Source organism: Macrosteles quadrilineatus, unplaced genomic scaffold, assembly GCF_028750875.1.
Source record: "Macrosteles quadrilineatus isolate MER2022 unplaced genomic scaffold, UCM_ALF_1.0 Scaffold_2__2_contigs__length_208266976, whole genome shotgun sequence".
Classification (NCBI taxonomy): Eukaryota; Metazoa; Arthropoda; class Insecta; order Hemiptera; family Cicadellidae; genus Macrosteles; species Macrosteles quadrilineatus.
In genome coordinates, this window is record NW_026542595.1 from 36,298,493 (window position 1) to 36,319,697 (window position 21,205).

A 21,205-nucleotide genomic window follows, 5' to 3' on the forward strand; every position below is an offset into this window, starting at 1 on the left:
TCAGATCAAAAGGAAAAATCAAAATTCAATGAAGTGAAAACCTATTCAATAAAGTTCACAACAGTAATTATATAAATAACAACATATTATATGTTTGTGTATATCTATCTGTCTATAGCTGTAAAATAACTTATTGGCAGGCTATTTTTGAATAAATACTATTGTGTAAATTCTCAGATTTATCTTACGATTAATATATTTTTATTAATTGAAGATATTAGGTTGAAGAACTCATGACAAACCCTTTACAGGTTTATTCTCTGGTTAGTAGTGGTGAACCCAGAAAGAGCCATCACTTTAGGCACGTTTTCCCCATGTTATTCTTATGGGGATCATTTTTTGGCCACTAATTGCAAAAATCCTGCTCTCGACCTATACATATACAAGCCTATATTAATGTTCAATACCATTGTATAACTTTATTACTATTTCAAATCCACATGCATTCACATGTATATTCTCAAAATCATCAACTTGACAGTGCGAGGTTTGTGCGTAAACCATTGATATATAACTACTGCGTAAACTCGGGCATGCTGCTGGCCTTGAGTGCGACCGGTCTTCTCACTTTCAACAGCGACACTAACAACACATCAAGGCTACTTCGGGTACCTCCGCCAAGGTTCGGTGAACCCCACACGACCAAGCGAGGAAGCGTCCATACCACTGCAACTAATTATGCAGACAGCTCACTCCCAGACATTCTATTCAATGTCGAGAGGGGGGGTATTGAAAGAGAGAGAGAGAGAACGCGGCGCGGGAGAGAGTGGCGACACATGTCTAGACAGGTCCCTGGCGCCAGACACATTGACCTGATTGATGTGATGACAGGTGACAGGTGTCAAATTAAATTTGTACTTTCATATTTTAATTTTCTCCAGAAATTGTTAAAATAAATTTTACAAATACACTGCAATTGTTAAAAATTATTTTATGAATTGTAAAGAATTCACTCGCTGGGAATTATATAAAAAGGCGGGGAAAACCGGTTCCTTCAGTCAGTCCCCTTCCGTCGCAGCGCAGCCATCTTGGTCTCTAGCTCCTCCTCCTCTGGTAAGTTTTTTTTGCACATGCGGGGCTGGGCTAGTGGAAGGCGTCAGCGCCAAGGACCTGTCTAGACATCCTACGCCACCACGCCCCTGTATCGGTAGCGAATATAATGTCTGGGAGTGAGCTGTCTGCATAATTAGTTGCAGTGGTATGGACGCTTCCTCGCTTGGTCGTGCGGAAATGACAGTTAGGTGACTGCCTGTCTGTGTATTTATTATTTGAAACTTAGAGTATTTCTCAAAAGACTTGTGACAGTGAAACTTAAACATTAAAGTCCTAATTTTTGAACTTAGAACAATTTTACAGGATTTTTCTTTAAAACTTACATTTATTTTTCTCTAATGACACTTGGTCATTTTTGTATAACTTCCACTATGTTAAAATTTAACAAGTCCTGATTTTTATACACTTAGCTGAATTTCACTCACTGAGGTAACATAGGTAGTTTTCTCTATAACACACACTGTATAAATGTAGACTCAGCATTCTGAATTGCTAAAAAGTATTTTTTTATTTAACAAATTTAATTTTTGATTTCATATTTGATTTTGAAAATTGCAATTATAAAATCTTATTGTATAAAATTGTTTTGAATTTTAACATTTAAAATTCTGATTTAAATTATTATCTCTCACTAATTGAAATTGTTAAAATGTAATTTCAACTATATAGAAGATGCCAACCTAGTTTTTAGTTACATTTTATATAAAATGAAGACTACAGGAACACTGCTCCATGTCACTCCACTCAGCATTCTGAATTGCTAAAAAGTATTCTTTTATTTAACAAATTTAACTTTTAAAATTTAGTTTTGATTTTGAAAATTGCAATTGTCAAATGTTATTGTATAAAATTGTTTTGAATATTTAAATTTAGAATTCTGATTTAAACTATTATTTCTCATTAATTGAAATTGTCAAAATGTAATTTATACTAAAGAGTATTTCTCAACAGTTACTATGGTAGTGAAACTTAAACATTAAAGTCCTTATTTTTGAACTTAGAAAACATTTTACAGGATTTTTCTTTAAAATTTACATTATTTTTCTCTAATGACACTTTGTCATTTTTGTATAACTTCCACTATGTTAAAATATAACAAGTCCTGATTTTTATACACTTATCTGAATTTCACTCACTGAGGTAACATAGGTAGTTTTCTCTATAGCACACACTGTATAAATGTAGACTCAGCATTCTGAATTGCTATAAAGTATTTTTTATTTACAAATTTAACTTTTAAGATTTAGTTTTGATTTTGAAAATTGCAATTGTCAATTTTTATTGTATAAAATTGTTTTGAATATTTAAATTTAGAATTCTGATTTTAATTATTATTTCTCATTAATTGCAAATTCTCAAAATGTAATTTCTACTATATAGAAGATGCCAACCTAGGTTTTTAGTTACATATATAAAATGAAGACTACATGTCAACATTGCTCCGTGTCATTCTCCACCAAAAGTAACCTGATTCGCCACTACAACTTAAAACATCAAATGAAGGTAAAACTGTGTAAAGTTTGTAATTTAATCTGTGATAGTAACATAGCTCTAAAATCTCATATATTACAAACTCACAAGACTTGTAGTTTCTGTAAAAGAAATGTTGTTGGTCATTTTAAAAGACATGTAATTTCTTGCAACAAATGTCCATATACAATGATTAAATTTGTTGGTGAATCGATTAAAACTAAACTTAAAAATACTCTTCAGTCTTGTCCTCTGCCAATAAAATGGACTTTAATAAGGAGAATCAAATTTATTAAATATACAATAGATCAAAATGGAAAATTAATTAATGAAAAAGAATGTATTGCAGATTTTAGAAGCCTTGCCATCCTAACCATTGAGAAGAGAGATTTAAAGTCTCAAATAGAAAATGCACTTTTAAAGATTGACACGTCGATTCATAAATATCAAGCCCAAGGCAGTGGATGGATTTATGACCATACTAAATATTGGCAGTTACATGTTTACAAGTATAAGCCCCTAACTCCAAGGTCATACATTCCTACACCAGAGAGTATTAAATCGAAACATGCAGTTTTAAATATACAAAATTCAGACAATAAATGCTTCCTTTGGTCGATATTAGCAGCTTTATATCCAAGGAACTCTAATGAAAATGCTAATAGAGTCTCCAGCTATACACCCTATGAAACACAGTTAAATATGACAAACATAAAGTATCCTGTGAAAATATCCGATATACATAAATTTGAAAGACAAAATAATATAAGTGTTAATGTATTTGGAGTTGAAGATGATAAATGTATATATCCATTAAGAACAATCAAACTGAATAGTAATACTCACGTAGATTTATTATTATTACAAGAAGGTCGTAAATCACATTACTGTTTAATTCGTGATTTTAATAGGTTAATGCTGCGGTCTACAAAAGATAACAATACAAAGTATTTTTGCAAGTTGTGTTTACAACATTTTTACACTAATGATATATTGGAGCGTCATATAACATATTGTAAAAACTTTGATGCCCAACGAGTTGAAATGTCTAAACAAGATACATTACAATTTAAAAATTTTAAATATCAACTTAAAGCCCCATTTGTGATTTATGCAGATTTTGAATGTTTTATAAACTCAAACAACCATACTCCATCTGGATTTGCATTCGTAGTAGTGAAAGAGTCTAAGATTATTTCTGAAGAGTTATATAGTGGCGAAAATGTTATGGATGTGTTTTTCAAAAGGTTGTTTGAGACTTATGACTTCATTAAAAGTCAAATGGCGATATATATTCCCCTTGTAATGACTCCAGAACAAGAGGCATCTTTTCAAAACTCAACACACTGTCACATTTGCGAAAAGCCCTTATATTTTGATAGGGTGAGAGATCATTGTCATTCAAATGGCCAATACCGTGGAGCTGCCCATAATGATTGTAATTTAAACTATAAAGTAACAAAGAAAATACCAGTATTCTTCCATAACTTGAAAAATTATGATGGCCATTTAATAATGCAACACTTGGGAAATTTTAATCGTAAATTAAATTGCATAGCTAAAGATATGGAAAAATATATATCATTCTCTATTGATGATTTAGTATTTTTAGATTCATACAACTTTCTGTCCCTTCCATTATACAAATTAGCTTCCAATTTAAATACATTTAGATTCATAGACGATCCACTACTACAACGTAAAGGTGTATTTCCCTATGAATATATGACGGGACCAGATAAGTTTGCAGAGTATCTCCCTCCTATAGAAGCATTTTACAGTACTCTAACTAAAGAACATATCTCTCCCATTGAATATGAACATGCTAAAAATGTCTGGACTCAATTTAATATAAATAATTTTCAAGAATATCATGATTTATATCTTAAAACAGACGTATTACTATTGGCTGATGTCTTTGAGACATTTAGAGACCTGTGTTTAAAAGATTACAAACTTGATCCCGTACATATGTATTCACTCCCTGGACTAACATGGGAGGCCTGTCTTAGAATGACTGGTATAAAATTACAATTATTCCAAGATATTGACATGCATTTGTTCATAGAAAGTGCGATTAGAGGAGGAGTCAGTATGATTTCCACACGTTACGCTAAAGCCAATAATAGATATATGAGCGAACACTATGATCCCAATCAAGAGAGTGTGTATTTAATATATTTAGATTGTAACTCGCTATACTCCACAGCAATGTGTGAGCCACTCCCCATGGATGGATTTCGTTGGACCAATGAGATAGACTACAAAATATACAAAAATAACCAAAATAATGAGTTTGGATACATTTTAGAAGTTGATTTAAAATATGATAAAAGCTTACATGTTTTACATAATGACTATCCATTAGCACCAGAGAAAATGAATGGCAAATTAATACCTAATTTAAATGACAAAACTAAATATATTTTACATTACAAAGCATTACAAAAATATGAGGAATTGGGTTTAATTGTTACAAAATACCACAGAATTTTAAAATTTAGACAATCAAAATGGCTTGCGCCCTTTATTAATTTTAATATTGAAAAACGAAAATATGCTAAAAATGATTTCGAAAAAGACTTTTACAAATTGTTAAATAATAGTCTCTTTGGTCGAACAATTATGAATCAACAAAAGTTTCGTGATATATATCTCAGGGATGAGTCACTATTAACAAAATATGTCACTAATCCAAGGTTTGATTGTAGCAAAAAGTTTGATAACAATTTACATGCTATACATTTAAATAAATTAGTTGTAAAGTTTAATAAACCAATATATTTGGGAATGGCCATTTTAGATATTAGTAAAGTAATAATGTATGATTTCCACTATAATTATATGTCAAAATTTAAGAATAAAAGATTTCTAATGACTGATACAGATTCTTTAATGTATGCTATAGTTACAGAGGACTTTTACAAGGAAATAGAATGTGACTTACACTATTTTGATACCTCTGGATATAGTAAAGATCATTTCTTATACTCTGATAAAAATAAAAAAGTCACAGGCAAGTTTAAAGACGAATTAGATGGTCATATTATGTATGAATATTGTGGTTTAAGACCAAAGTTATATTCTTACATTCCTTTAAAATGGTTATATGAAGAAGACAAGCAAGCTTTAGAGGTCAAAAAAGCTAAAGGTGCTGATGTTGCTACAGTTAAACATCTCCTTAGACATCAACATTATTTGAACTGTCTTGCAACTGGGCAAGATTACTATGAGAATGTGACAAGAATTAAATCTACAAACCATCATCTTCAAACATTGACCATGAATAAGAAAGTACTATCGTTTGACGATGACAAGAGGTTTATTCTAGAAGATGGCATCAACACCCTTGCTCTTGGTCATTATAAAATTGATCAAACATAAATCTATATTTGCCATTATTCTTTGACCTTTCTTTGTCTATTACAAAAAATCCATATTTAGTTTTATCCCAACATTGATGACAGAGATTTCTAAATTGGTTAAACGAAAAGTCATTACCAACATGATTGTTATATACATGTTTTAAATTTAAATCATCTTGTTTAAATAATATTAGGAAATTTACATTATCACGTAAATGTTTGTGTACTTTGCTGTAAGATTGACACAAGTAAAAACAGTTAATATTTTTATGTCGACCCATTGAGAAAAATTGTGTAATATTTGGACTATTTATATCATCAAATACAACAATTGACTGTGATTTTACATCATTTGGTGTGATTTCACAGTCAGTAAACGTGTGTAATTTCACTTCGTCACACAAACTAAATATTTCAATTATTTTTTTATATTTTTCTTGTTCTAAAGATTTAGATATTAAATATAAGTTTGTAAATTTTAATCCTTCCTTTCTTAAAATTAAATTGTAAATTACAACCGTCTTCCCACTTCCACTTGGACCACAAATAACACATCGAATATTAGTAGGAAATAGACCCAACTTCTTTGGTATTTTTTCCTTAGTATGTACTATTTTAAATTTATGTTTTTGTTGAATAAAAGACATTTTTTATATAATAAAAATGGTAAAAAATGATAATAAGAAAACATGTAAAAAGGGCAAAGGTTTATTCCTAAAGCCCTATAGGGGTCGAGGGTTATTGAATACTCTTATAAATAACCTTCCATTTCCACTTCACATACCATCATATCAATACTGTGGACCTGGGACGAATGTACGTGAGAATTTAGCTAAAAATGTACCTCCAAAAAATAAACTAGACTCTTATTGTAAAGAGCATGACATATTCTACATGAATAATCCCGATACTGCTGCTCGGAACAAAGCAGACATGAGATTAGCAGACTTAGCTTGGACTAGAGTAACGGCCAAGGACGCAAGTCTTGCTGAAAGAGCTGCTGCTTATGCCGTGACAAATTTGATGAAGGCAAAAGCAAAAATGGGAATGGGATTAAAATTTAACTAGTATCCCTGTTGCTCGAATTCGAGCAATTTATAAGTATTAGAGTCGTTATTTTAAAAGGAATAACGGTCATAATTTCTGATATTTTTAAGAGATTCGACCCTAAGATTATGGAAATATTCAAAATGTACATAACAGAATATATCAATTTATCCAGGTTCTCTCGCTTTTTCCATTGTAATATTTACGCCAACCTAAATTCAAATAGTAAATATGTACAAGCTGCTATACCCGTGCTTTGCAACGGGAAGAAAAAGTGACCTAGAGAGTTATTAAAGTGGTGCTGATGTGTGTTTTAAAATACAGCAACTCTATGATTTAGTTTGAAAATATAAACTGATTTAAAAAGCATAACCCTACTTACTTTCAAACCCCTACTTTTGATGTTAATAGATCCCTAAGAATATGACAACATACATTAGTGTAGCAATAGCATCAATTATTGCTTCATATTGATGATTATGAATGACATGTTTTACCATTTTCTTCAATTTTATTCAAGCCTCTTCACATGTAGCTAACTATATAAATTAAAAAATGAAACTTTGAGCAATACTTTACAAAACGTATACAACCTCACTTTAAAACCAAACATAACCTTCCTCAATCTACATAAAAAGTCACAAACATCTTATTTGAGTAAATAAACAAACACCAGTTCATTGTACTGACCAGCTGTTTCATTAAATAAATTAAATTAAATCATTTAAATATTAGAAGCGTGCCAGGCGTAGCCCTTTGGAAATCAGCCTGTGGGGCAGAGACCTCAGGACATTCGTCCATATCAATACTTTTCGGCAAATCTACACACTCTAAGCTTCATTTTGATGTGCCATATGCCTATATTTTTATTTGGTAAATGACCTTAACCGTTTACATAAAATTTGATTGTATCACTTTAATAATATAATAGATTTCATTTCAACCAAGTCAGTAAAATGTTTGTAGCAAACTGTTAAATTAGCAAACTTTTATCATAAAGAAAATTAAGTAAAAGTTACTTGGCTTGGCGCTTTCATAACTGCAAACTCAAAATACACCCACAAGTAAAAAAGAATCAATTTAATGGAAAAAAAAACTATGTTTGTGTAAAGACATTGTTCACATGAAGTAGGTGATTTGTTTGATTTCTCGATCAGCTGTTTCGTTTGTGATGAATTAATAATGTCAAAGATTTGTGATTTTAAAATCATAAATTATTATAGTAAAGTTTTCAACATCATGGTAACTTAGTCTCAACTACATTTTACTATTCCCAGCATTAAAATAAAGTAGTGAGATCCATTATGAGTAAACGTTAAGGTACACAATTCTTGATTGAAATGTAGTATACATTAACAGTCATAATACACAGCAATTATTATGTAGTAGACTTTGACTATTTTCAATTAACAAACATATGTTTCTGTAAATAAAAATTATCTCCCATGTTATCCTTATGGAGAAATACGAAACTTTAAAGGGCCCCAGGGCCTCACTCTCTAACTATTTCCTTAAAAAGAAGGTTTCCTGCACAACTTCACGTTACGCTCTTTCCAATGACACCAAAAACATCTCAATCGGTTCAGTAGTTTCGGAGGAGTAATTGTCACAAAAAACCTGCTTGCGTATTAAATAAGTAATATAGATATAGATAAAAAAGATGGACAACTACCAGCTGTTAGAGGCCGCAAAAGACGTGCCTCACTTCAGGGGGGTGTACCTAAAAAACGAGCTAAAAAATCTAACACCAAGAGTAAAAGAGTGCGGAATAGTTAATTTAGACAGTTCATCTGGCACACATTGGACAGCATATCGTAAAAATAAAGATATGGTAATTTATTTTGACCCATTTGGAATCCAACCTCCAAAAGAAGTAATTAAATATTTTGAGGGACATAAAATATTCTATACAACTGATCAAATACAAGATTTAAATAGTTCTATTTGTGGAATTTTATGTTTATCATTCATAAAAAATTTTTGTTTATAAAAATGGATTCATTTACTATAACATTTTCGGGTACAGAGTCAGAGCTAAAGTCAGTGTTCTTTCCTCCCATAGAATTAAATGATGATTATGTAATTGGATTAGTAGATTTTCAAAGTTATAATTCTATATTTAATGTTAAAAAACCTCTAAATACTTTAACATATTACAAAGTAGAGAAAATGACATTACCAAAAGGAGAGATCTCTGTCGATGATTTAAACCAGTTATTAAATGGTAAACTTAAAGTTATAATAGATAAAAATGGAGAAGCATTAATTAATACTAAATCCAAACTTTTATTTAAAGGGCTTATTCCAAAATTAAATCAACTTAAGGGCAACAAATTAACCATTAGAGAAGGTAATGATGTTTTCTATTATGACCACAATGCTCCAGTTACAATAGAAATTTCTGAAGGAACATATGAGGTGGTTGAGCTTGCAAAGGAAATTCAAAAGCAAATCCCAGACTTTTTCCTTACAGCTAAAAATAAAACTATGAAAGCTACACTACTTTCTAGCCACGTGTTTGATTTTACAAAACCATGTTTAGGGTCTGTTTTATTGGGATTTAAAGGTGTTTCTACTCCTGGTGTTCAGTTTGAATCTACAAATAAAATAAACATTAATAATGTAAATGTGATTAGAGTAAAATGTAATATTGCAAATGGGTCCTATTTAAATGGCAACAAATCACACACCATACATAGCTTTTATCCAGAAGCTCCTCCCGGATACAAAATTATTGAAGTTCCAAGAAATATTATATATTTTCCTGTAAATAAGAGAAGTTTAGATGTTGTCAGTATTACATTTGCCGATCAGCACGACAAGGCAATTGACTTTAACGGAGAAGAAACTACAATTACTTGTCATATAAAAAAGATATGAGAATTTATAAGAGTGGGCAGCTATCTATAAGTGTACAAAATGCTAGGTTCCTAAAGTCAATAGGACTAAATTTAAAAATTTCTATTAATAAAAATGGAAGATTTTCTAGATGTTACAGGGAAATCCCAATTCGACGATAGTGTGGTTAAAATTACAAATCACTCCTATGTTCCCCACAACACTTTGGCAATAAATAATTCTGATGAAATTCGAATATGTATTAATAATCAAGATTTGCTAACTCTCCCATGTAGGAGTTATCTGTATATTAAGGGAGAAATTGAAAATCATGATAAAGGTCATTTTATAAATAATGCATTTGCGTTCTTATTTGATGAAATTAGATACGAAGTTGCAGGTAAAGAAATAGACATTATAAGAAACCCAGGAATTTCTAGTCTTATGAAAATATTGAGCTCTTACAATAAAACTACTAAATTGTCAAATGTGGCATTTGATTCTGACACAAATTTAAAAGAGTTCCATAAAGGTGGTAAGTTTAGTACATGTTTGCCATTAGAGCTGTTAATGGGTGTATTTGAGGATTTTAATAAGGTATTAGTAAATGTCAAACAAGAATTGGTGTTGAAAAGATCCAAAAAATGATTTGAATTGTATATTAACAACCGCTAGTGCTCCAGCCAGTGGCACTGCTGATATGATTCCCAAAATTACACTTAACTCAATTCAATGGGTGATGCCACATGTGACACCATCAGATGGGGAGAAGTTACAATTACAAAAGATGTTATTGCAAAATAAAAATTTGCAAATTGCATTTAGAAGTTTAGAGTTGCATGAACTTCCATCATATCCCAATACTACAAGACATACATGGTCAGTAAAGACATCTTCAAGTTTGGAGAAGCCTAGGTATATTATATTTGGTTTTCAAACAGCTAGGGATAATAGTGCACGAAAAAGAACTGATGAATTTGATCACTGTAAGTTAAAAAATCTCAAAGTATTTCTAAACTCTGAATATTATCCTTATAGTGATTTAAATCTCGATTTTGAAAATGGAGATGTCTCTAAAGCTTATGAGATGTTTATGAGGTTTAGAGAGACTTACTACAATACTATCCCAGATCCTATGATTAGTAGGGCTGAGTTTATGAAGAAATATCCACTAATTGTAATAGATTGTTCTAGGCAGAACGAAACAGTGAAGGAAGGAATTGTTGATATTAAATTAGAGATTGAAACTGCAGAAAATGTACCAGCAAATACATCTGCATATTGTTTGATAATACATGATAAAGTGTTTGAGTACAATCCTTTGTCAAATGAGATAAATAAAATTTTAATAAAAGATGAAAAACATTCAACAAGAATTGGTTGACTCTGAAAATCAAATACGAGAGAAATATAGAGCTTTAAAACGTGGCAAGTTTCTAGAGGCTGAAGAGAGGTTCCAAACATTCCAACCTTTAATAGAGCCATTACAAGAATTAAAAAAAATCGCCAAAACAGAGAGGCCTCGAATGGAGATACTCCCAATGACTCCATCTAGAATATCAATGATACCAAGATTACAACAATCCACCCCACAGAAATTAGATTTTGGTCTTTTAGCATCAGACTATTTAGGAAATTACCTCAGTAAAAGTAGTATGACAGACACTACATATGGTATTAGACGAGAAGCAAATAAATTTTTTATTGGAAATAAGGAAGTTGATATTGCCAATGATGATGTTACAGTTGCAAATAAAACTTACAAGGGGACAAAAGGCTTGTGGCAATTGTTAACTTTAAAAGAACCTGAGGATTATACTCCGGCTGATTTGCAAAATTATAAAGAAATTTTGGAAGCTACAAATGGGCATTTAAAGAGTTACAAAGATGGTGCACCAATTTCAAGTAATAGACATACTAAATATCTTAATATAATTAAACCTCTATTTAAATCTGTTGGTGAAGGTTTGAGACAAGTGACTGGTAATAAAATAGACTATATTTATTGGGATGATCCTAATGAGCTTGTAGATAGGTTAAGACTTCTTTGGCTAAGTCGCCAAGCCGGTAACTCAGGAGTGGATAATGAAATAGATTCCATTATTGAGGAATTGAGAGAAAGTGGTATTATTTATTAAATAAAAATAATATATTTAATACACAGTTGTAACACTGTTTTCTCAGTAATTACTGGACCGATCTACAAGATTTATGTCTCAAATTAAAGGGGATAGTGTGTAGATTTGCCGAACTTCCTTAGAATTTACGTTTTTTCTAAGGGCTACGACCTACAGCCCTTTAAAGGTCGAGTCAATACAATTCTTATTGAAGAATATAATACACAATTTATAAATTATTCGTCAGCTGTTTAATGTTTGTCAGACATTTGTTAATATTTTTATAACCTCACTTTCAGAATGCAATTATTAAACTTGGAGTTTCTGTTTATAAACACACGATTTTGACCAAGGAAAGTGTATTTGTTAACTTATTTTTGAAATGTTTTAGTTTTCCTGCAAAGTGATCTGAATGAAAGTGGTAATTGAGTTTAAGTTTGAGTATGGAATGTGAAATAATATCTATAGTAGGGAATGGAAACTTATTGTTTGATCAATAGAATTTATTCTCTACGGCCACCAGAATAATCATGGGGAAATCCGCTTGCAAGTTGTACATATAATTGCTAATGAGTGGGAAACATACAAGCATTTTATAGTAGGTGACGAATCTTACTCAAGATCAGTGTTAGACGTTCAGTGGTACCAAACTTTACCTTCTCAAGATGGCGAGTACGCTGGGATATACGTGGAACTACAATATATCAGTGAATTTTTTCAAGTACACAGGGAAGTTGCTTGAGAAACTGTGACTTACCATTCGGTTCTGGCGAAGAAGTATGTGACTTGATGTTTAATGGCAATGTTGACTCGGGTCATTATAACTTTATAAAACTTTATCATTAACACCAGGGTGTGAAAAGTACAAAATGAAAAAGAAAAGGTAATCATTAACCGGGCGTAAAGAGACATACCGAACGAAAAAAAAATGTAGAGAACCATCGAACTAAAAAGGTAAAGAGCAGTGTTGGTGTTAAATGTGCTGTGGAAGTCCCTAAACAAAATACCATCTCTTTTGAATTGGGGTCGTTAGATTGGATTTGTCACTACGGTACTTCAAATCTATGAATTTCGACTCAGAACAGACTAACTGGGACAAGTTGTACAGATAATTGCTAATGATTGGTAAACATACAAACATTTTATCGTTAGTGATTAATCTTAGGCTTACTCAAGATCAATGTTCGACGTCCAAATTTTACCTTCTCGAGATGGTGAGTACGCTGGGATATTTGGAACTGCAATTTATCAGTGAACTATACCCTAACTATATTTTTTCGAGTAGGCCTACACAGGGAAGTTGCTTGAGAAACTGTGACTTACGATTTCGGTTCTGGCGAAGAAGTATCTGACTTGATGTTTAATGGCAATGTTGACTCGGGTCATTATAGCGTTATAAAACTTTATCATTAACCCCAGGATGTGAAAAGTACAAAAAGAAAAAGAAAAGGTAATCATTAACCGGGCGTAAAGAGACATACAGATCGAAAAAACACGTAGAGAACCATCGAACTAAAAAGGTAAAGAGCAGTGATGGTGTTAAATGTGCTCTGGAAGTCCCTTCTAAAAAATACCAATTTTTTAAATTGGGGTCGTTAGATTGGATTTGTCAGTACTGCAAATCTATGAATTTTGAGTCAGAACAGACTAACTGGGACACAAATATTTTTTCCTTATGTTGTGACAAGGGGAAGGTAAAATGAACTCCTTATAAACATTGTGAGTTTATGGAAAATCTTATCAACAGCGACTATAAAAAAAGTATTAAGGGTCAAAAGAGACAAAAAACTATTTGAGTAAAATATAATACAAATCTGCATTTGAAATGGCCAGTTCTGTCTCACTTGAATCAACATCTTTCTGGTAGTGGTAGTCTACATTTAAAATCCACGACTCCTTTTCCATCAAATTGGACCGTTAATACCCTCTAACATTGAACAAAGTATGCCCAACTTTATATATACGACGTAAACACAGCTTTTACTCACCGAATGGGTCAAAGATTCGTGAAATGCGACCAACTGCTGATGCGTGATTTACATGTAGGCTAAGTGACTATCTTTATTCAATACAACAAATGTAATGAAAAAAACGACGAATATAGGAATATACTTGAGCAAATTATCTAAATAGCATAAATAGCTGCTTATTAGGTTATCAGCATTGCCCAGTTCGTATAGGTACTATTTATTTTTCAAATGAAACTCGAATTAATATAAACATTAATTTGGTTAAAATAATATATCGGTTTGATTAACATAAAATAGTTTATACAGGCAAACTACCAGTTATATTTCAAAGATACATAAAGATAATACAAAGATAAACAGTATTTGTTAATTATTATTTCTTTTATTGCTGACAATATTCCCGTGGCGGAGCACGGGCGGTTAACTAGTTTTTATTTAATAAATAATACCACTTTCTCTCAATTCCTCAATAATGGAATCTATTTCATTATCCACTCCTGAGTTACCGGCTTGGCGACTTAGCCAAAGAAGTCTTAACCTATCTACAAGCTCATTAGGATCATCCCATGTTGATATTAAATTAGAGATTGAAACTGCAGAAAATGTACCAGCAAATACATCTGCATATTGTTTGATAATACATGATAAAGTGTTTGAGTACAATCCTTTGTCAAATGAGATAAATAAAATTTAAATAAAAGATGAAAAACATTCAACAAGAATTGGTTGACTCTGAAAATCAAATACGAGAGAAATATAGAGCTTTAAAACGTGGCAAGTTTCTAGAGGCTGAAGAGAGGTTCCAAACATTCCAACCTTTAATAGAGCCATTACAAGAATTAAAAAAAATCGCCAAAACAGAGAGGCCTCGAATGGAGATACTCCCAATGACTCCATCTAGAATATCAATGATACCAAGATTACAACAATCCACCCCACAGAAATTAGATTTTGGTCTTTTAGCATCAGACTATTTAGGAAATTACCTCAGTAAAAGTAGTATGACAGACACTACATATGGTATTAGACGAGAAGCAAATAAATTTTTTATTGGAAATAAGGAAGTTGATATTGCCAATGATGATGTTACAGTTGCAAATAAAACTTACAAGGGGACAAAAGGCTTGTGGCAATTGTTAACTTTAAAAGAACCTGAGGATTATACTCCGGCTGATTTGCAAAATTATAAAGAAATTTTGGAAGCTACAAATGGGCATTTAAAGAGTTACAAAGATGGTGCACCAATTTCAAGTAATAGACATACTAAATATCTTAATATAATTAAACCTCTATTTAAATCTGTTGGTGAAGGTTTGAGACAAGTGACTGGTAATAAAATAGACTATATTTATTGGGATGATCCTAATGAGCTTGTAGATAGGTTAAGACTTCTTTGGCTAAGTCGCCAAGCCGGTAACTCAGGAGTGGATAATGAAATAGATTCCATTATTGAGGAATTGAGAGAAAGTGGTATTATTTATTAAATAAAAACTAGTTAACCGCCCGTGCTCCGCCACGGGAATATTGTCAGCAATAAAAGAAATAATAATTAACAAATACTGTTTATCTTTGTATTATCTTTATGTATCTTTGAAATATAACTGGTAGTTTGCCTGTATAAACTATTTTATGTTAATCAAACCGATATATTATTTTAACCAAATTAATGTTTATATTAATTCGAGTTTCATTTGAAAAATAAATAGTACCTATACGAACTGGGCAATGCTGATAACCTAATAAGCAGCTATTTATGCTATTTAGATAATTTGCTCAAGTATATTCCTATATTCGTCGTTTTTTTCATTACATTTGTTGTATTGAATAAAGATAGTCACTTAGCCTACATGGAAATCACGCATCAGCAGTTGGTCGCATTTCACGAATCTTTGACCCATTCGGTGAGTAAAAGCTGTGTTTACGTCGTATATATAAAGTTGGGCATACTTTGTTCAATGTTAGAGGGTATTAACGGTCCAATTTGATGGAAAAGGAGTCGTGGATTTTAAATGTAGACTACCACTACCAGAAAGATGTTGATTCAAGTGAGACAGAACTGGCCATTTCAAATGCAGATTTGTATTATATTTTACTCAAATAGTTTTTTGTCTCTTTTGACCCTTAATACTTTTTTTATAGTCGCTGTTGATAAGATTTTCCATAAACTCACAATGTTTATAAGGAGTTCATTTTACCTTCCCCTTGTCACAACATAAGGAAAAAACATTTGTGTCCCAGTTAGTCTGTTCTGACTCAAAATTCATAGATTTGCAGTACTGACAAATCCAATCTAACGACCCCAATTTAAAAAATTGGTATTTTTTAGAAGGGACTTCCAGAGCACATTTAACACCATCACTGCTCTTTACCTTTTTAGTTCGATGGTTCTCTACGTGTTTTTTCGATCTGTATGTCTCTTTACGCCCGGTTAATGATTACCTTTTCTTTTTCTTTTTGTACTTTTCACATCCTGGGGTTAATGATAAAGTTTTATAACGCTATAATGACCCGAGTCAACATTGCCATTAAACATCAAGTCAGATACTTCTTCGCCAGAACCGAAATCGTAAGTCACAGTTTCTCAAGCAACTTCCCTGTGTAGGCCTACTCGAAAAAATATAGTTAGGGTATAGTTCACTGATAAATTGCAGTTCCAAATATCCCAGCGTACTCACCATCTCGAGAAGGTAAAATTTGGACGTCGAACATTGATCTTGAGTAAGCCTAAGATTAATCACTAACGATAAAATGTTTGTATGTTTACCAATCATTAGCAATTATCTGTACAACTTGTCCCAGTTAGTCTGTTCTGAGTCGAAATTCATAGATTTGAAGTACCGTAGTGACAAATCCAATCTAACGACCCCAATTCAAAAGAGATGGTATTTTGTTTAGGGACTTCCACAGCACATTTAACACCAACACTGCTCTTTACCTTTTTAGTTCGATGGTTCTCTACATTTTTTTTTCGTTCGGTATGTCTCTTTACGCCCGGTTAATGATTACCTTTTCTTTTTCATTTTGTACTTTTCACACCCTGGTGTTAATGATAAAGTTTTATAAAGTTATAATGACCCGAGTCAACATTGCCATTAAACATCAAGTCACATACTTCTTCGCCAGAACCGAATGGTAAGTCACAGTTTCTCAAGCAACTTCCCTGTGTACTTGAAAAAATTCACTGATATATTGTAGTTCCACGTATATCCCAGCGTACTCGCCATCTTGAGAAGGTAAAGTTTGGTACCACTGAACGTCTAACACTGATCTTGAGTAAGATTCGTCACCTACTATAAAATGCTTGTATGTTTCCCACTCATTAGCAATTATATGTACAACTTGCAAGCGGATTTCCCCATGATTATTCTGGTGGCCGTAGAGAATAAATTCTATTGATCAAACAATAAGTTTCCATTCCCTACTATAGATATTATTTCACATTCCATACTCAAACTTAAACTCAATTACCACTTTCATTCAGATCACTTTGCAGGAAAACTAAAACATTTCAAAAATAAGTTAACAAATACACTTTCCTTGGTCAAAATCGTGTGTTTATAAACAGAAACTCCAAGTTTAATAATTGCATTCTGAAAGTGAGGTTATAAAAATATTAACAAATGTCTGACAAACATTAAACAGCTGACGAATAATTTATAAATTGTGTATTATATTCTTCAATAAGAATTGTATTGACTCGACCTTTAAAGGGCTGTAGGTCGTAGCCCTTAGAAAAAACGTAAATTCTAAGGAAGTTCGGCAAATCTACACACTATCCCCTTTAATTTGAGACATAAATCTTGTAGATCGGTCCAGTAATTACTGAGAAAACAGTGTTACAACTGTGTATTAAATATATAGATATGTTTATAGATAAATTTTATCGTTTATATAATTGTTATGTATCAAGAAATAAGTCCATATGTTTTATTTATAACATCTGTCAGATGACTGTTAACATTATTATGTTTTGTTTACTTTTTAGTTTAGTCTGATTTGTGAGTTCAATAAATTCAGTTGTGTTAATTATGTTTTAATTTACTAAACTGGCGACGAGGATAATTGGATAATGGATCTCAATAAGCCTGATCGTTTTGACCCCCATACAAATCCTGCAAGTGTCGCACAGCGTTGGGGTACATGGATTAAGCAATTTGAGAGGTATGCTTTAGCTGCAGACATTACCAGTGATGTAAGGAAAACTGCACTAGTACTTAATCTAGCTGGTGAGGAAGTGGCTTACATTTTTGATAGTTTACCACAACCTAATGAAATAACGTACAAAAATGTTATAAAACTATTAACTGACTATTTCGCTCCTACCAAAAATGTCCTTTTTGAAATATTTAATTTTAGGAAGTGTCATCAAGCAGAATCAGAGTCGTTTAACTCTTTCTATTCTCGACTAAGAACATTAGCTGTGAACTGTGAATTCAAAGACTTGGATAGGGAATTAATTATGCAAATTTTGATTGGATCTAGAAGTGATGAGTTAAGGAATAAAATTTTGAAAGAACCTACTATTAAACTTCAGGATGTTGTTATTGCAGCTAAGTCAAATGAATTATTTCAAACTCAAAGTAAGGAACTTTCTTTCAGTAGCTCAAGTTTTGCTAATGCACATAAAATTGACCATTCAAACAGGAAATTTGTTGCATTTAACAACAATCCAGCTCACTCTGTTACACCTAATGTTTGTCTTGGTTGTGGATTAAGACATTTTAGAAGGGATTGTCCCCATCTTCAGACTACTTGTAATATTTGCAAGAAAATTGGGCATCTAGCACGAGTTTGTAAAGGAGGGAAACCACGCCCCAAAGAATATTTTAGCCAAAAACACGGATCAAAGGGACAGCGGGCTCATGAAGTTTTGTCAGAGGAAACCAATTATGAACAAGAAGAAACTATTCCGAATGCTGATGGTTTGAGTCGTCTTCCATGTTCCTCCAATGTTGTTGATCAAGAGATAAATGAAGTCTTGAATGACGTGCTATACATTGAATCCGATGAGGTTAAACCAATCACCGCTAATATAATAGCAAAAGAAACAGAAAAGGATCCACTTCTATCTAAAGTACTATTATGGACTCAACGTGGTTGGCCAACTCATAACTCAGATATCAACCTTACGCCTTTCATTTCTCGTCAAAATTCAATTTCTCAATGCAAACAATGTTTACTTTGGGGAACTAGGGTGATCATTCCATCCACTCTCAGGCAACAAGCTCTGAAGCTTCTACACATGGGACATGAGGGCATTGTTCGAACAAAGGCGTTGGCTCGAAGCTATTTCTGGTGGCCAAAACTTGATCAAGACATAGAAAACATAGTGAATTCTTGTCAAGCATGTCAACAAAGTCGTCACAACCCTCCAAGAGCAACAGTTCTTCCCTGGGAGAAAACGAAACAACCCTGGTCTCGTCTCCACATAGATTTCGCTGGGCCCTTCCAAAACAAGTTGTTTTTGATTGTTGTCGATTCTTTCAGCAAATGGTTAGAAGTAGTTTTGGTGCCTTCTACAGATTCAAGATCAACTATAAAGGTCCTCAGAAGCCTTTTCGCAACACATGGTGTTCCAGACACAATAGTATCTGATAACGGGTCGGCTTTCACTTCACAAGAATTTCGATCGTTTAATGAAAGCAATGGCATCCGCCACGTCGTGGTTGCACCATACCATCCGTCATCGAATGGTCAGGCAGAAAGGATGGTCCAAACGACAAAAAATTCTTTGCGACGAATACTTCAAGGAGATTGGCAAAAAAGATTGGCTCAGTTCCTAATATCATCTCATATAACGCCAAATTGTTCTACTAATATGTCACCGAGTGAACTGCTGTTCGGAAGGCGTATTAGAACCATCTTAGACAGAGTTCACCCAGATTATTCTTCAAGTGACAAAGAAGAGAAAATCTTGGATAAAGCGCTTCACGATTACCAACAGTCACCTCAGAGGAAATTTAAAGAAAATGACTCCGTATTTGCAAGAAACTATAATCAGCGAGGACCAAAGTGGATTCCTGCTAAAGTCACTAGAATAACCGGGCCACTGAGCTACCATTTGATAACAAAAGAAGGCATTGAAATACGACGTCATATTGACCAATTGAGACCTCGCTCAGAAACATCAAAAGCATCTACTAACTCACACTTGGATAATCCTGAATCTCCAGTAAACCCACCATTCCACCCACTACTCCAGAATCCTATTCAAATGAGAACACCAGAAGCACATCATATCACTCCAGTGCAACCACCATCAATGGTTCGCAATCCTATTATGATGAGAACACCAGACGTACAACCAATGCGACCATCAGTGATGCAACAATCTCGCAATTCCTTTAGTGGTATAGAAGGTTCAATTAACCCTCATCAAGAAGATGCTGGTTTAATTCAAGACTCCACTAGCATGAGCACGAGTCCACAACCTGTTCGGTCACGTGTCTCTAGATCAAACTCCCAAAACACTTCAATGAGCATGAGTCCTCGACCTGTTCGTATCCGTCGACCACCGGCATATCTGAAGGACTACCTAACGGGAGGAGGAGTGTTATGTATCAAGAAATAAGTCCATATGTTTTATTTATAACATCTGTCAGATGACTGTTTACATTATTATGTTTTGTTTACTTTTTAGTTTAGTCTGATTTGTGAGTTCAATAAATTCAGTTGTGTTAATTATTATGTTTTAATTTACTAAAATAATCCATATAATAAGCCTGCAGAACCCAGGGCTAGTCATGAACCTACTTTAAATTTAAAAGACGATAGTTGGAATTGTTTAAACCGTAAAATTGGTAATGTTAAAGATGGGGAGATTGTAGATGATGTATCAACTTTGGGACAGACATTAACTAGAAAAGGTGATGTCTTTTTACAAGGTAAAACTAAATACGAGTTTTTAGAATCTAAGAATAAAAATTGGAATGCTAAAAAACAGAAAATTACTAATGTGAAAAAGGGTGAAAGTTTAGATGATGTGCCCACTTTACAACAGACTTTAATACGAACAGATGGTGGTAAATTTATACAAGACAATAATAATTATGAATTTGTAGAATCAGAGAATGGTGTTTGGAATGCTAAGAAACGGAAAATTACTAATGTAGAAAAGGGTGAAAGTTTAGATGATGTGCCCACTTTACAACAGACTTTAATACGAAAAGAAGATGGTAAATTTATACAAGATGATAATAATTATGAATTTTTAGAATCAGAGAATGGTGTTTGGAATGCTAAGAAACAGAAACTTAGCAATTTGATGGAAGGTACAGATAGTAAAGATGCTGTGAATGTTTCACAAGTTCCAAAAATGGAAGCAGGCTATTGGAGTTTTTATAAT

The 21,205-nt window shown here is 32.7% G+C and overlaps 1 protein-coding gene across 1 annotated transcript; it reads left to right on the forward strand.

The window, feature by feature from the left end:
• Window positions 1–533: 533 nt before the first annotated feature.
• LOC128984082 (uncharacterized protein K02A2.6-like) lies at window positions 534–20,431 on the forward strand. The gene is made up of 3 exons (XM_054403366.1): window positions 534–831; window positions 947–1,053; window positions 18,716–20,431. Exons 1-3 carry the CDS (start codon window positions 534–536, stop codon window positions 20,429–20,431), a joined length of 2,121 nt encoding a protein of 706 aa, XP_054259341.1.
• The last annotated feature ends 774 nt before the right edge of the window (window positions 20,432–21,205 follow it).